This window comes from Protopterus annectens, chromosome 4.part0 (genome assembly GCF_019279795.1).
Source record: "Protopterus annectens isolate FY-2018-M chromosome 4.part0, PAN1.0, whole genome shotgun sequence".
NCBI lineage: Eukaryota > Metazoa > Chordata > Ceratodontiformes > Protopteridae > Protopterus > Protopterus annectens.
In genome coordinates this window covers 1,820,340,571-1,820,358,718 of record NC_056733.1, presented here as the reverse complement: position 1 = coordinate 1,820,358,718, position 18,148 = coordinate 1,820,340,571, and the positions used below count along the sequence as shown (strand labels likewise).

At 39.0% G+C, this 18,148-nt stretch overlaps 1 protein-coding gene across 1 annotated transcript in view; it reads left to right on the top strand.

The window, feature by feature from the left end:
• Nucleotides 1–18,148, top strand: part of GFRA3 (GDNF family receptor alpha 3) — a 198,102-nt gene that overhangs the window by 168,873 nt on the left and 11,081 nt on the right. Inside the window, exon 7 of the mRNA XM_044069510.1 lies at nt 302–432. Coding sequence (XP_043925445.1) covers nt 302–432 — 131 coding nt within the window. The remainder of the gene's footprint in view (nt 1–301; nt 433–18,148) is intronic.

Here is an 18,148-nt window from a genome sequence, read left to right as displayed (position 1 = left end):
TTGGATAAAATCTCTACTTTTACTGTTTCACTGTAAAGCTGAGTTGGATTGTAGAACTATGCAAAGTCTGGACACTCTGGAATCTGTAATTGTATACTTTTAGTGATGGTGATTAGTTTCCAGGACTCTGTGATACCATTAGTCAGAGAAATAATCACTGAACTGATAACAGTGACGTTAAATAATATGTTTTAAATCTTTTATGTTTTTGGAGATATTCCTCTGTACAGGATTGGTAGGGAAAATACTGAGACCTCAGTAGTCTGAAATAAGCTAGTAAAATGTTTGTTCTTTCTCTCAGGAAATGCAGTGGAGTTTTATATGAATCCAAAACAGGAGGCAGGAGAAAAGCATAACCAACACGTTTTTGCCACTCCTTCCAGTTTTCAACAGGATGATATTGCTGTTATACTCTCCACTGACGTAAACCAGGTATGTTTTGAACATCTGCAAAAGTTGATGAGGGCTTCAGTAACTGTCCAGATTTGTAAGAAAACAGCACATATAATTTTCAGTACATTTTCATCACACCGCCCCCCCAAAAAAGCAGATGATTCTCTCTGAACAAATAAACAAATGGATAAAGTCTGAGCCATTGCAATGACACAGAAGTAAAGTGTCCATCTGAGCTGCTCTGACTCAAGTTCAGGTGCAGATTCAGGCCACTGCTGGGGCTGGTGAGGGGAGCTGGATGAAGTGGCTAATGGTCAATTATTCTGTCCTGGGGGAAGGTGGAAATGTGGGAGTTCTGGTAAAGAGTAGGAGTCTCAGTGGCCAACAACAGATTTAAGGAATGACATAACACCTTTGGGCTGGTGGCCAGATGTGTGCATCATGTGGTGAAGTTTAGATCCTAGAGTGTGGCTTCGGAGGGGTAGGTTTTCTTTTAACATGTCCATGAATTCTGGGTTGGACATGGCCTTGTATGTCAGGCAGAGATCACCTCTGAGTAGGTGGTATGCAACCGAGTACAGCTGGAATTTCTTCAGTTGAGCTGCATAGGGCATCTGTATGAGGCCAGTGATCCTCTTGGTGAGGTACTTCTGTGGTCTTTCCAGCTGTTGCAGGTGTCTTGTAAGATACATCCCAAATGGGGCGTTGTACTCTATCATGGGTCTGATGAGTGATGAGTAGAGGGGCACAAAACCTCTTTTGATCTGGATGCAAACCCTTTTGTGATTAGGTGGGCCACATAGAAGGATTTTCTAACCACTTTGGCAATGCGATTATCAAAGGAGAGATTACTATCTACTTGGGTCCCCAGATCCCTTATTAAATTTTCTGTATTTAGGGGACTACCACTTATGTGGTAGTTTGTGGGTACTTTGTTTTTTCCAAAGGGGATGACTATGCACTTTTTGGCATTTAGCTTGAGGCCATGATTTTGACACCAGGTATCCATCTCAGTGAGACCCTTTTAGAGGATGTCTGTGTCAGCTAGAGAGTCAATTATAGCCCCTAGTTTGCAGTCATCTGTGAACTTGGTCAGCCATAGTCCTCCTGTGCTTGCCTGTACCTCTGAGAAGTATATGCCGAACGGGAGGGGTCCTAGGACCGAGCCCTGGGGAATGCCACTTGTAACCGGCTTAGAGTCGGACCTAGCTCCTGCAACTCTCACCATGTGGGTTCTGTCCATGAGCCAAATGGCAACCCATCTTGTGACATAGAGGTTTATGTTCAGACTGGTGAGCTTGTCTATAATACCAGAATGGGGAATGGTGTCGAAGGCCTTTGCGAGGTCTAGGTAGGTTGAGTGTGCTACCTTTCCCTCGTCTATAGCCTTGGTAACTGTCTCAAAGAAGTCCACCAGGTTTAGGAGGCATGATCTTCCCTTAACAAAGCTGAACTGTGTAGGGTCCAGTGTTTGGACATTCCCAATGTCTCTGTTAATGAGTTCCAAGATGATGCACTCCATAGCCTTGCAGACCAAGCTAGTCAGGTTTATAGGGCTATAGGTCCCAGGGTCTGTTGTGGCTCCACCTTTGTGGAGTGGAATAACCAATGCTGTGCACCACTCTATGGATACGTAGCCTTTGGAGAGACTGAATTTGAACAGTGTGTTTAGGTGAGGGGTTAGGTAATCTTTGAGCTCGTGTAGTACGCAGCCTGGGACACCATCCAGTCCCATTGATGCTGTGTTTTTGGCTTTGGAGAGGGCTGTTTTAACCTGGGTGTCTGTAATTTCAGGGGCTCTACATTCTTCTGGTATGGTTATGGGCCCTTTTGGGGGTGAGAGGGGTGTGAAGTTTGCACTGAACCTGTCTACCAGGATGTTGGCAATATCGGGTGGTTCAGTGTATTGTGTGCCATTTTGCACTAACTCTGAACAGATCTGAGCATTGCCACTTAGATTCTTGACATAACTAAAGAATGCCTTGTGGTTATCTTTGGAGTCCTTGGCAATTTTTCTTTCGAAACTCACCTTGGACGATTTTATGAGGGATCGTAGTTTCTTGCTGATACTGATCAGGGATGTCTTCCCTTCTTGGGATTTTACTCTTTTCTGTACTAGTTTCCTCCTTCTATTGTATAGCTTGTTTATGGCAGGGGTCCACCAGACTGGTTTCTTTTTCTTGGAGGAGTGAGTTTTGGTTTTGCTTGGGATAGCACGATCCATGCATTCTTGTAGGTGCCCGTAGAATGCTTTAGTAAAGGATTTTGCAGCTTGGATAGCCTTATCCTTTAGCATGGGGGCTTTGAAACTTTCCACATTGGTCTTAAGTAACGTGAAGTTTGCTTTTGAAAAGTTTTTCACTGTGGTTTCGTTGTCCAGTGGTGGGGGCAGAATGTGGATATCCAAAGTGATTTGTTCATGGTCAGATCTAACCAGCGAGGGGTTCACCTCCAGTGTGGAACACTGGTCGCCCATATTGGTGATGACCAGGTTTAATATGTTGTCACCTCTGGTGGGAGTGTTAACCAGATGATCCAGGGCTCATAACACCCTAAGGGTGGAAAAGCATACCGGCATATCACTTCATCAGTGCTACCTAGCTTAACATATTACAAACAATTTATATACCATAACATCCAATTAGTGCACCACATAAATAACCAATCACAACTGTTCATTAAGTCCTGGAGGGAATAAGGCTCCTAATTTAATTATCCACATTCATTCCTTAAAGTTCAAAAAACAATGTAAATCCTCTAAGGATGTGTTTTGCTTATAAATTCTATCTATGATCGTAAACCTGAATATAGCAGAAGGCTGTTTCAACTGATGTTTATATAAATAATTTGTGCTTCTGTGGCATTTAATATCACTCATATGTTCTGATATTCTAAGTTTAAAAGTGCAAGATGTTTGCCCTACATAAAAGGCAGAACAAGTGCAATTTACTAAGTAAATTACCCAATCACTGCCACAGTTCCCAAAAACTTTAATATCATACACTTTGGAACAATTGAAAGAAATAAAGGAACTTTGTTTAAGAACCATCTTACAAAACCTGCAGTGTCCACACGAAAAACAACCCTTTAAAGGGCCCCCTTCTAGTGTGGTTTGTATCATATTCTAAACTACCTTATTTCCCTTTTTTTTAGTGGTTGAACCAACCACCCATGTTTTTTTCCTCTCCTATAACTAAACCTACATCTAGGTGGTAAAAATGTAGCTAATCTATCCTCCATATGCAAAACTTCCCAATGTTTATGTATAATTTGTTGCAAATATCTAGTATTGCCACCAAATTCCATGATAAATCTGAAATATAAGTCAGATGTTTGGCTTTTGTCCCTATATGAAAGAGTCTGATTTCTATTAACTTGTTAGTCCATCCTAGTAATTGAGTCTACATCTTGTTTTCGATAACCTCTGTCATGGAATCTTTGAGCCATGTCACATGCCTGTATATTATAATTATCCAAAGTCGAACATATTCTTTTGAGTCTTAAAAATTGAGACTTGGGAATATTCTTTATAACATGGGGAGGGTGACAACTGGAAGCATGCAACAGATTACTGAACTGGGGATGATCTGTTTGTTCTTGAGGTCTGTGGCTGGTTTTGGCCATGCACATTGCCGTATGTGCATGGGACTTGGCTTCCTGTTATCTTACAGCAACTGAATAAAAAATACTGTAGATTAATGACTGAAACAAACAAAAATCCAACAAAGGACACTTGGCTGTCAAAGAATTCCCAAAAAGTTAATAGAGTAAGTACTTTCGTACAGGCAAATGCCTATTGTGTCTGATGAAGTATAGGCATTTGCCTGTATGAAAGCACTTAATCTATAAAATTTTTGGGAGTTCTTTGACAGCCAAGTGTCCTTTGTCGGATTTTTTCTTACATAAACTCACATTGTGCTTTATTGGGCACCACTGATGTCACAGTCAAAATGTTCTTTGTAGCTATGACACAACAGTGAGTATCCGACACTACATATCAGTCACAGCCCTTAAAGTATCACTAACATATGTATTTACTGTTGGAAGCCATAGTGCATCATTGCAGCCTCCAGTTAGAGTCACTGCATACTGCCACATTCAGACATAAAAGACATAAATCATAGCATGTTTTCTGAAAATCCTGTCACTGTTTTATGGCTCATATACCAGTGGAACCAGCAGTGCTACATTTCACATACAACTAGAACATACATGACAGTGCATCATGTACCATGTCATGTTACATACAGCCATGATAGCTTCATTGATGAAATGGAATAGGAACCTTTGTGGAGTGGAATAACCGTTGCTGTGCACCACTCTATGGATACGTAGCCTTTGGAGAGACTGAGTTTGAACAGTGTGTTTAGGTGAGGGGTTAGTTCATCTTTGAGCTCGTGTAGGATGCAGCCTGGGACACCATCCGGTCCCATTGATGCTGTGTTTTTGGCTTTGGAGAGGGCTATTTTAACCTGGGTATCTGTAATTTCAGGAGCTCTACATTCTTCTGGTATAGTTATGGGCCCTTTTGGGGGTGAGAGGGGTGTGAAGTTTGCACTGAACCTGTCTACCAGGATGTTGGCAATATTGGGTGGTTCAGTGTATTGTGTGCCATTTTGCACTAACTCTGAACAGATCTGAGCATTGCCACTTAGATTCTTGACATAACTAAAGAATGCCTTGTGGTTATCTTTGGAGTCTTTGGCAATTTTTCTTTCGAAGCTCACCTTGGACGATTTTATGAGGGATCATAGTTTCTTGCTGATACTGATCAGGGATGTCTTCCTTTCTTGGGATTTTACTCTTTTCTGTACTAGTTTCCTCCTTCTATTGTATAGCTTGTTTATGGCAGGGGTCCACCAGACTGGTTTCTTTTTCTTGGAGGAGTGAGTTTTGGTTTTGCTTGGGATAGCACAATCCATGCATTCTTGTAGGTGCCCGTAGAATGCTTTAGTAAAGGATTTTGCAGCTTGGACAGCATTATCCTTTAGCATGGGGGCTTTGAAACTTTCCACATTGGTCTTAAGTAACGTGAAGTTTGCTTTTGAAAAGTTTTTCAAAGTAGTTTCCTTGTCCAGTGGTGGGGGCAGAATGTGGATATCCAAAGTGATTTGTTTATGGTCAGATCTAACCAGCGAGGGGTTCACCTCCAGTGTGGAACACTGGTCGCCCATAAAGGTGATGACCAGGTCCAATATGTTGTCACCTCTGGTGGGAGTGTTGACCAGTTGATCCAGGGCTCATAACATCCTAAGGGTGGAAAAGCATACCGGCATATCACTTCATCATAAAATCCTCCAAAGCTAGTTACGAAAATAAAATTGCCAAAGATTCCAAAGACAACCACAAAGCATTCTATAATTATGTCAAGAATCTAAATGGCAATGCTCAGATCTGCTCTGAGCTAAAACAGAATGGCATTAAATATACTGATCCGAAGGATATTGCCAATATCCTGGCAGATCGATTCAGTGCCAACTTCACCCCACTCTCACCCCCTAAATGGCCCATCTCAATACTGGAAGATTGCAAAATTCCAGTAATAACGGCCACACTGGTACAAAACGCACTCTCTAAAGCCAAGAATACAGCATCCATGGGACCAGATGACATCCCGGGCTGTGTACTACATGAACTACAATATGAACTGGCACCTCACCTAAGTGTCATGTTTAATCATAGCCTCACCTCAGGTTTCGTGCCCACTGAGTGGCGCAGAGCTATAGTTATCCCAATCCACAAGGGGGGATCCACCTTGGATCCCGGAAACTACCATCCCATCAGTCTGACAAGCCTTATCTGCAAGGCCATGGAGCGTATTATCATGGAACTTATAAACAAAGACATTGGCAACCTTCAAACACTGGACCCCACCCAGTTTGGGTTTGTGAAGGGCCGATCTTGTCTCCTGAACCTGATTGACTTCTTTGAATCAGTCTCCAGAGCCATGGAAAAGGGTAAGGTGGTCCACACAGCCTATCTAGACCTTGCGAAGGCCTTTGACACCATCCCCCACTCTGGAATCATAGATAAACTTACTAAGTTGGGCATTAATCCCTATGTCACCCAATGGGTTGCTAAATGGCTTACTGATAGAACCCATACTGTAAAAGTAGCCGACTCCAAATCCAGCTCCAGACAAGTGACAAGTGGAGTACCTCAGGGTTCAGTCCTGGGGCCGCTCTTGTTTGGCATCTACTTCTCTGAAGTACAGGTCAACACTAAGGGACTCTGGCTAACAAAGTTTGCAGATGACTGCAAACTGGGAGCCATTATTGAATCCCCAAGTGATGTGGATACTCTACAAAAGGGCCTTACAGAAACAGATGCTTGGTGCCAGAGCCATGGGCTCAAGCTCAATGCCAAGAAATGTATTGTTATCCCCTTGGGAAAAAAAAACATGTATCCATGAATTACCATATAGGTGGCAGTACACTAAACACAGAAAGTGTGATAAGAGACTTAGGGACACAGGTGGACAGTGGTCTCGCCTTCGATAACCACATCGCCACAACAGTCAGGAAATCCTTCTATGTGGCACACCTCATCACGAAGGGCTTTTCATCCAGCAAAAAGGAGGTCATTGTCCCACTGTACTCATCCCTCATTAGACCCATTATAGAATACAATGACCCATTTGGTATGTACCTCTCAAGACATCTGCAACAACTGGAAAGGCCTCAGAAATACCTCACTAAAAGAATCACAGGCCTAAAGCAGATGCCCTATGCTGACCGCCTTAAAAAACTCCAGCTATACTCTGTCGCATATCGTCTACTCAGAGGCGATCTCTGCTTAACATACAAGGCCATGTCAAACCCAGAGCTGTTGGACATGCTACACATAAAGAAATCCCAATCCCTCAGAGCTACACGCCCAGGGATCTAAACCTTGTCATCACAATAAACAAAACATGTTGGAGGGATAGGTTCCTGACCCAGAGACTCCCTAGACTCTGGAATAGATTGCCCATACATGTCAAGCAGAGTGCCTCTTTGGACCTCTTCAAGAGGAACCTTGATGATTGGATGGGAGAAAGGAAATTCACCCCAGGGATCACGTCAGTCGCCCTGCTAGACAGGGGTCCAGGAAAGTAAATAACGTGGGAAGAAATATTCAGGGAATTGTTATGGCTAGGCTTGTATAGGCCCTAGGGCTGATAGCCTAGTACTAACCTATGAACCTATGAATCAGTGCTACCTAGCTTAACATATTACAAACAATTTATATACCATAACATCCAATTAGTGCACCACATAAATAACCAATCACAATTGTTCATTAAGTCCTGGAGGGAATAAGGCTCCTAATTTAATTATCCACATTCGTTCCTTAAAGTTTAAAAAACAATGTAAATCCTCTAAGGATGTGTTTTGCTTATAAATTCTATCTACGATCGTAAACCAGAATATAGCAGAAGGCTGTTTCAACAGATGTTTATATAAGGAATTTGTGCTTCTGTGGCATTTAATATCACTCATAGGTTCTGATATTCTAAGTTTAAAAGTGCAAGAGGTTTGCCCTACATAAAAGGCAGAACAAGTGCAATTTACTAAGTAAATTACCCAATCACTGCCACAGTTACCAAAAACTTTAATGTTATACACATTGAAACAATTGAAAGAAGTAAAGGAACTTTGTTTGAGAACCATCTTACAAAACCTGCAGTGTTCACACAGAAAACAACCCATTAAAGGGCCCCCTTCTAGTGTGGTTTGTATCATATTCTAAACTACCTTATTTACCTTTTTTTAGTGGTTGAGCCAACCACCCATGTTTTTTTCCTCTCCTATAACTAAACCTACATCTAGGTGGTAAAAATGTAGCTAATCTATCCTCCATATGCAAAACTTCCCAATGTTTATGTATAATTTGTTGCAAATATCTAGTATGGCCACCAAATTCCATGATAAATCTGAAATATAAGTCAGATGTTTGGCTTTTGTCCCTATATGAAAGAGTCTGATTTCTATTAACGTGTTAGACCATCCTAGTAATTGAGTCTACATCTTGTTTTCGATAACCTCTGTCATGGAATCTTTGAGCCATGTCACGTGCCTGTATATTATAATTATCCAAAGTCGAACATATTCTTTTGAGTCTTAAAAATTGAGACTTGGGAATATTCTTTATAACATGGGGAGGGTGACAACTGGAAGCATGCAACAGATTATTGAACTGGGGATGATCTGTTTGTTCTTGAGGTCTGTGGCTGGTTTTGGCCATGCACATTGCCGTATGTGCATGGGACTTGGCTTCCTGTTATCTTACAGCAAATGAATAAAAAATACTGTAGATTAATGACTGAAACAAACAAAAATCCAACAAAGGACACTTGGCTGTCAAAGAATTCCCAAAAAGTTAATAGAGTAAGTACTTTCGTACAGGCAAATGCCTATTGAGTCTGATGAAGTATAGGCATTTGCCTGTACGAAAGCACTTAATCTATTACATTTTTGGGAGTTCTTTGACAGCCAAGTGTCCTTTGTCGGATTTTTTTCTTACATAAACTCACATTGTGTTTTATTGGGCACCACTGATGTCACAGTCAAAATGTTCTTTGTAGCTATGACACAACAGTGAGTATCCGACACTACATATCAGTCACAACCCTTAAAGTATCACTAACATATGTATTTACTGTTGGAAGCCATAGTGCATCATTGCAGCCTCCAGTTAGAGTCACTGCATACTGCCACATTCAGACATAAAAGACATAAATCATAGCATGTTTTCTGAAAATCCTGGCACTGTTTTATGGCTCATATACCAGTGGAACCAGCAGTGCTACATTTCACATACAAGTAGAACATACATGACAGTGCATCATGTACCATGTCATGTTACATACAGCCATGATAGCTTCATTGATGAAATGGAATAGGAGTTCTACTGGTGAGTATTACACAAAGACTTAGTTGTAGGTTCCTATCTGCATATATTTATACTCAAATTCAAGGCAGCAGACCATCAAGGGGCTGGGAAGCCACATAATGTATCACATATTTGTGTAGTTGTATAAAGCTGTCCAATGATTTTTTGAATTATCTAAAGCACGGTAGTTTCTTTCCAACGGCAGTGAGCATTTTACATCATTGTGGGTACCTCTGAGTCGAACTAAAAGTCCCTCTTAGTTGTTTGTTTGATTTCAGTATGGAATTATTAAGTGTTGTCCCTGCAGCACATGAGTCAAACAAATGTGACAAGGGTTGTGGAGGAAAAGCATACATAAATAGACCTCTCCAGTTTAGACAGAAGACATCCACTGCCCAGACTTATTTATGAGGTATCCTGGAGCAAAATGTGCTTAATTGTTGGATGGATGGTTGGAGAAGCAAAAATGTTTCTCTCTGTTAGACCCAACCTGTTAATCAGTTACAAAATGGTTTACCTGTGTAGTACCTATTTCTGTGGATCTGCTGAGGATTTGCTTAATAGTTCCACAATGGAGTTGTCAGGAGTAGCTTGGATTGTGGTACCATCTTCCAGGTTTGCAAGAATAGTGTGAAGAGATGATGAGTGTGCACACCTGTGCTTGTTTATGTACTGCTTGACTGTGATGTTGTTTTCAAAATCCCTGGTGCTCATAAAGTTATGAAAACTCCCAGAGTTTACAACACAGCAGAAATCTGTTTTTATTTGTGTAGCTCGCTCTCCAGTGAGCTCCAAGTGCCCTGCACCTTGAGATCTAGATTTATTGCTTATTTGTTTAATGACATTTGTTTACCTGGAGAATCCAACTGGTTCACAAGTGCATATCTTCAGTGGGGGCTTGGGGAGAAAAGCTCAATTTAAAAGAGGAAAAAAAAAATCAAAGACTTTACATAAAAACAGTTGAAAACTATACATTTCAAAAATAATCAACACTATCATACAGCATAGACATATAACAAAAATATGTTACAAATTGAACAGTGAGAAAAAGCAAAGTAAAACTATGTACAGTTCTGGAGATCATTTTTTTTTGCAATTCACAGTAGTAGTAAGTAAAAAGTCACGTGTTTAGTTTAATTATAACTATAAAGGGGGAGAGAGATTAACATAGATTAGTATAAATGGGGAGCAGGTGATAGGAAGAGGTTATGAAGAGTGGTAGAGAAGAAATGGTGATGGATAGAGAATCTGTACAGACAGAGCTGGAGAACAGTGGACAAGATTGATGTTCAACAAGGTATAGCATGAGCAGAGCCATGAGTCTGATAGGTGGTCTTTCAGAAGTTGCTTCAAGGAAGGATGGTAAGTCATAGTTCTAATAGCCTGTGGAATAGAATTCTGTTTTTTGGCAACAGTGTAACAGTAAACGCTATTTCAACTGTTGTTTGAGGTTCATAGATGGCGAGAAGTTATTTGCCATTAGAATGAAGAGGTCTGTTTGGGTGACAGGAAGGAAAAATATAGCTTAGTGTAGGACAGGCATGGGGTTTATAAATGATGTTATGGGCAGTAGCTAGTTGTATGAAGTCCAGGTAATGGAGTAGTTTAAGCCAAATCAAACTTTTAAGGGCCTTGCAGTGAAGTGTATAGTATTGTTTATTGGCAGGAAATGTAGCAACTTTGTTGTAACATATTTCAAGTTTAGTTTTAACAGATACCTTCAAGTTAGTAAAGATAGGGGCACCATATAAGAGTTAAGAAATGAGGTAATTGGTTTCTAGGGTGGTTTTAGCAGAGTTAGTAAGAAAGTTTTTATGTCTGTAAATGCCCAATTATTACTTAACCCCCAAAGAAAAATACTCCTATTCCTCCCCAAAGCACATCTGAAAGATAAATCCAACTTCAAAATCTTCTCACTTAATAATACAGAGATAGAAATTGTATCGCATACAAAACTGCTTCATATGACAACTGATAACAACCTCAGATTTGAATTCCACATTTAAAACAACATTAAAAAAACTCACCAGAAGCTTGGCATGCAAGGATGAAGGCCCCTGGAGAACCCCTACCTGCCCCTCTCTTCTTGCTGACTTTTATTTTTTTGATAGGCCTTTCTGCTTTTGGCTTGCTTACATTTGTCTTGCCTTGAGTAGGTGGTCCTTTGCTTGGAGGGATAGTGCGTATTATATTTTGGAAGGGGAAGGCAAAGCACGCAACTGACAGATTCCATTGTCTTCACCTTGTCCACCAGCCTTTTGAACACATCTCTCTGTCAAGGGGGGCATTGAGTGGCTGCAAATTCACATTTTACTAAGTTGTAGTTTAACCTGAACTTTCTGGAGCAGGGAACATTTCTTGATTTTTGTCATGCACCCCGCCCACCAACTCTCCATCAGTTGCTTAAGGACATATTCTTGGTATTTCAAATTGTGAGTTTCTCAGTGTAGACCCTTAGAGGCCAGGGTTGCAATTTCTATGGCTCAATCTACTTTCCTTGTCATTTGAGAATGTACTGCACACTGGATCCAATCTAGCTACTTTTGCAGATGCTAGAGACACCATGTCTGGATCTAAGATTTTTATACAGAAATGATAAGGTTCCTGGACCAAATAAAAATAGTCAGACTTTTTTGAGGGGAAGGGTGTGAGTCTGGTTACAGGAATATAGCATTAAAGACATCTAGGAGGGCTTCATAGATGGGATCAAAGGCTACTGGTTTCGGAAGACCAAATCCCAGAAGAAACTTGTCCTTTCTGGGAAGCTGAGGTCATTTGCACTTGCCACTGGAAATGTATTCTCATAAATGAATGAATATCTCCAAAGGGCAGGTCACCTCAATGGTGAATTGCAGGCTAGAGTGGCCTCACTATTTATATCATAGGATAAGGTTGAGGACGCTGAGATCTATAGTCCAAATCCTCCCCCCTCCTACGAATCAGTGGAGTCTGAATCTCACACAAATGATGCATCCCCTTTTCATTTTGTAGGGTGGGACTCCCGATACAGAGGACTGGATTGAGTTGTAAGCTTTGTAGTTAATGTAGAAACCTCTGGGACAGTTTATCCCTGTCCTGTGAGGCAGGTGGGGGGCAAGGGGAAGGTAATATACTAGCCTGCTGCTCAATCATGGCAAGATCCAGAGGCTTTCCTGAAATTTAACTTTCTAGTTGCACATATACCATCCTCGTTAATTACCATAGGGAAACCCCTCCCCCTTGTTTTATATGTAAATGAAGTTAAAGAGATGATATATACTTTTCTATTGCCATAAGTTCCGAAATGTCATTGGTGCAGTGAAATGTGCTAGAACCTAACAGTGTGGTGGCCCCTCCATGTGCAATTAAAGAGGCCTCAACTATGGTAGAAGTCAGTGTGAAATGCTAATCAAACATCTCCATAGTGATGACATCTTTAGACCTAGGATCACCAATAGAGTCTTCTGACTCCATGGTCTCCGTCGACATCTTCTTTCTCTTTCTCTATGTCTTATTTTTTGAGTGGACATCTGATTGACAAGTAAGGCAATCTAAAGGCATGGCAGACTTATCAAAATAGGACGTTTGCTTCTTTTCATTCACTAAGACCTGGACAGCCTGATGTCTTTCCTGAATAGTCTTAGCCTCAAACACTTGACAAATATTGCAGACATTAACATTGTGTTCCAATTCTAAACAACAGATACACTAATAATAACTGAGTTTAAAATAAATCTGACATCTACAAGCACACTAGCTATGATTAATAGTGGCAGTCATACCCACAACACCTCCATGTGAGACAGATGTCATGTCTACAAATGTTTTGCTCAAAAAAAGACTTGCAGATATTTGGATACAAAAGCAAAATGAAGGGTCCTAATCTGGTATCTGTTTGCCACATTCTTCACTTGTGACCCGGACCTGACAGACTAATTTATGCACTTCTTTAGCAAATGGTGTACTGTGCAATCTGCAAATATAGCAAGAAGGAACTAAAGATAGCTGAGCATACACCCACCACCTTTATATGAGATACATGAGTTTGTCTGAGGTAAGATATTCCCAGCTTGGCCAATGGAGGAAGAATGCTCAGCTCTGAAAGTCTGGGCAGATGTAAAATCTCAGCCTGCAGTAGAGTTCCCAAATGTTTATAAATGCAACAGTGATCCAAATGATGAACATCTATTCTTGCACTCTAATACCACTTAAATAGTCACAGGTCTTATGTAAAATGATTTAGTTGCATAATGTCTTGTGATTCTCCCTTATTTGTATGACAAGACTGGTTACATAATAATGAATACAACAATCCAGTGTTCACAAGAGAATTTAATAAATTCTAATGCCTCGGCAAATACTTCCTTCAATGGAATACAAAACTCATTACTCAACCACATCTTTTATACAATAAAAAATCACAGCCACTAAAACAAATAACTAACTTAAACAATGTAAGTTCAAAGAGGAAATATCCACTATTTGTGATTAGCTGACAGTGGATTCCTCTATTGGTAAATTAGAACACTTTTTGTGAGACATTAATATGAAGCTAACTGAGTGTGAAAAACAACTTTTGGCTATAAAAAAGAAAAAAAACTTTTAAGAGACTTGGGTGGTTACAAAAGAGGTTCTACCTTCCTCTGGAAAACCAGTCAGAAAACTTGTTGTAAAGATGTACGCTTCAGAGTTCTGGAAGATCATAAAAATCCATCAGAAAACGCGGGTGCGTTTTCTGATTTTACGGAAGAATCCACCAACTGGGACAGTGATAACATATACTATCCTGTATTACGGGCAGCACAGGAACCGCAATATCTGAACTGGACATTTCGTGACAATAAGGAGGAAAATAACAAAAAGTAGGGTAGAAATACCTATGAGCCACAAAGGGATGGTTATGCACAACAACAACAAACAAATATGTATCAGCAACAACAGCAACAACCAAGGTACAAAACATTTAATGCTAATGCTATTTTGAACACTGGCTATATAGTGAACTTATCAGGATATGCTTTGAATGACTGTGAAGCTGCTGTGTTAAACCTTGGTCTTAAGTTTGTTCCAACGGTCATACCTAGACTTTATATGACTAAAAAAGACATTTTCTGTCTGGTGAGAAAGTTACATCTTTGGAATTTTTTTCCAGGACATTGATAATGAATATATTATTGAATGTGTGTCTGACAGCTCAGATGATACTGATTTGAGCTTTTATTCATGTTTTTCTGAACCTGATAGCATTGCTGAAAGTAATGCTTACTGTAAACTAAATACGAATGTAGTGCCTTTTAAAACGCAGTTCATTCCCCTTTTAATCATGAAAGGTTTCAGCAATTTTTGATCATGGTGAATTATTTGGTCAAAAATATTTTTACTGAGTCTGTTAAATGTAAAAATCAGGTTAGGTATAAGTTAACCAAACTTGAATGGGATGCCTTGCAAACCTTGAGTAAAAGGAAAGAAATAATTTTTAAAACAGCAGATAAAGGTAACAAACTGGTTATGTTATACTATGTGTTACGAGCATTAATATATATAGTGTAGTTGGTATTGAAAGTTATAAAAAAGCCCTTTTGGATTATAAGGAGTTGTTACTAAAGGGGAATAGATTAGGATATTTCACAAAGGATGATATTGACAAAAAATTTATTATAGAAGGCTGCGAAATGACAACTTTCTATTGTTTGCCGAAAATACACAAACATACCACTAATCCCCCAGGTAGGCCAATTGTATCAGCGTGCAAATACTTCTTGAATAAAATTGGTATTTTCTTACATAATTATTTATTGGATGTAGTCAAAAAACAAATGTAATATATCCAAGACTTTTGTTTTTTTTTTGAGTAAAATAAAGAACACCCAATGGGAGGAAGATGTGTTCTGGTTAGTGATTGATGCTGAGTTCATATACTAGTATCAAACATGATTGTGGTATTGAAGCATTAAGATTTGCATTGGGTGATAGTCCCATAGCTATGTATATTGCTGAATTGATTTAATTTAGTTTGAAACATAATTTTTTTGAGTTCAATGGCACGCCATGGGTGCTCCTTTCGCACCCATGTATGCCAACATCATGACAGGCCTTTTCGAGTATGAATATTTATATAAGAATACATTTTTCAACATACATGTTTGCCAATATTATAGATACATAGATGATCTTATATTTTTATGTAAGGGAGGTAAAAATGAGGTTGATAATTTTGTAGATGGAATAAATAACAACAGATTTGGCTTGACATTTGAAATCTCAGCTTGTGATGAGCAAGTAGTGTTTTTGGATCTGTGTTTAGCAGGGATTAGTGGTGGTGGCATATCTACTACAATACAGAGGAAGTTTGGAGATACTAGTAATTTTCTCCATGGTACCGGTTTCCATCCATCTCATCTTCTCAAATCACTTCCATATGGAGAATTCATGAGAATCAAATGTCTATGTAACAATGAGATTAATCTGGAAAAAGAATATAATAAAACATTAGAGATGTTTGTCTCAGTTGGATATAAAGAAAGTGTTGTGAAGGGGGCACTTTGTAAGGTTAAGCATGAGAATACTAGGAAGAAAAATAATAATTTGGGTCGAAATAATATTGATTGTATAAAAGAAGAAAAGAAAATGTATATGGTCATGACGTATGATTTATTGAGTGATAAAGTGGTTCCAATTATAAAACAATATTGAGGCTATCTCTTGAAATTTAGAGAATTTGCTGGTTTATGTACTACCCCAGTTTTTTTCATTTAGGCAGGGACGTAGGATTAAAGATAGACTTGTACATAGTAAATTTAAAATTCCATGTTCTAGCATTTATAAGGTTCCATATTTGAAAGGCACATATCCCTGTGAGAAATGTATCTTGTGTAAATACATGGTATAAACTTTTCTATATATTAATGGTGGCAACTTCAATGTATTAGGTAACTTCTGTTGTAACACAGAATGTATTCTATATGCACTGCAGTGCCCATGTAATGAGTTTTATATAGGGGAGACCAAGAAAGCTTTCAAGCTCCGTCTTCAAGAACATGTTAGGGATATAAAAATCGAAAACATGAAAGCCGTCTTGCACAACATCTTTTAAAATATCATAATGGGGACCCTATGGGTTTGCAAGGTCCTGTTTTAGAAAAACTAGAAAAGAGTGAATATTATGATATTAAAAGCAAGATTCTATACAAGGAAGCTTTGCTTATTTTGAAGTTTGGTAATTTAAGTCCTGAGGGGATGAATACATCCTGTAATTGGAACGTTTTAGTTTAATAATTTAATTGAAAGATAAGTTAAATAGTTAATTGTTTTATTGGCTGTGACTTTTTATCGTATAAAAGGTGTGGTTGAGTAATGAGTTTTGTATTCCATTGGAGGCAGTATTTGCCGAGATGCTAGAATTTATTAAATTCTTTTGTGAACACTGGACTGTCGTATTCATTTTTTGCAGTACTTGGATCATGGCATTGTTTTTGGTTACATAATAATGTCTGCTTTATTTAGAATGGCATTACACATTTAGGTGAAAATGTTGTGAGAAGAAAGAAACTTCATGTGGGTCACATACAATCCACAGGGGATCATTAATGAAACTAGTCTGTTGAACCTAACATACCTAACAACTCTCTGAAAGATGTGCAACTTAGCCTGCAGCTCGTTGACCTCTGAATTAATTATGTGCATTAGGCCAACGTGCTTGCCATAAATTTCCTAAAGTATTTTATACATTTAAATACTTAATGAGTCTTATTAGAAGGCAGAATGTTATAAAAAGCATCCCGTGCATGTTCTGGACTTCTACCTTGAGCTGTGCTAGACCAGCAAGTCTTAACTAGGATGCTTCTAATTTTCTCATAACTGATGTTATCAAAGACCTTAACTAGTGAAAATTCTGAATATTTGGCACTCTGAAAGATGTGCAGTTTAGCCTGCAGCTTGTTTAACTCAGAATTAATTTTGTGCAGTAGGCTAATATTGTATGTTTGTGAGTGTGGATGCTTTACTTCCCCTATACAAAAAATATAGCCTTTAACAAAATCACCTATATGTCTCTTTATGTGCATAACATGTGGTTCCTCCAGAGTGCTTGCCATGAATTTCCTAAATTATTTTTATTCATTTAAATATTTAATGAGCCTTATTAGAAGGCAGAATATTATAAAAAGCATCCCATGCCTGTTCTGGACTTCTACCTTAAACTGTGTTAGACCAGCAAGTCTTAACTAGGATTCTTCTGATTTTCTCATAACTGGTGTTATCAAGGACCTTAACTAGTTAAAATTCTGAATATATGGCAGCGTTTATTTCAAAGAACACATGGTCATGGCTGGATGTAAACAGAAGAGAGTTCCCTGTGATATTATTCTAGAAACCAGGATAACTGCAGGATACTACATGTAAAATATTTTCTTTTTCAATTAGTAGAGTAGCCATCTGTGCAAAGCTGTTGCTATCCATCAAACAGAGTAATGTCAGCCCAGAGGCAGAAGAGCAGTGATTACTTACCCAGCCCAAAAACAACTGGTTGAAATTGTCTAAGCTAATGTTGCCTATCTGGAGCTTGAAAAAACACAGGTCCAACAAAAAAGTTTGTGTTTAACATGCACTAAGGTGGATGATAGCAAGCAATTAACTGGACCTTGATGTTTAGGGCTAGTCTCTGCATGGTTTCAAAATCAAGGCCATCTTACATGGGCCACTTTTTATTTAGTTAGTGTAGCTTCTTTACGTTTTAGGTAGTTACAGCTCACTACAAAATGATCCAGCTTGCGACATTTCTTTTTAGTAGGTGAAAGCATATTTCTAAGATAAAACACTGATGCATAAGCTGGTTATGGAAATAATATTCCTTTCTGGTTATATAAGCTACAAGCGATGAAGATGGGATAATGTCACTGAATAT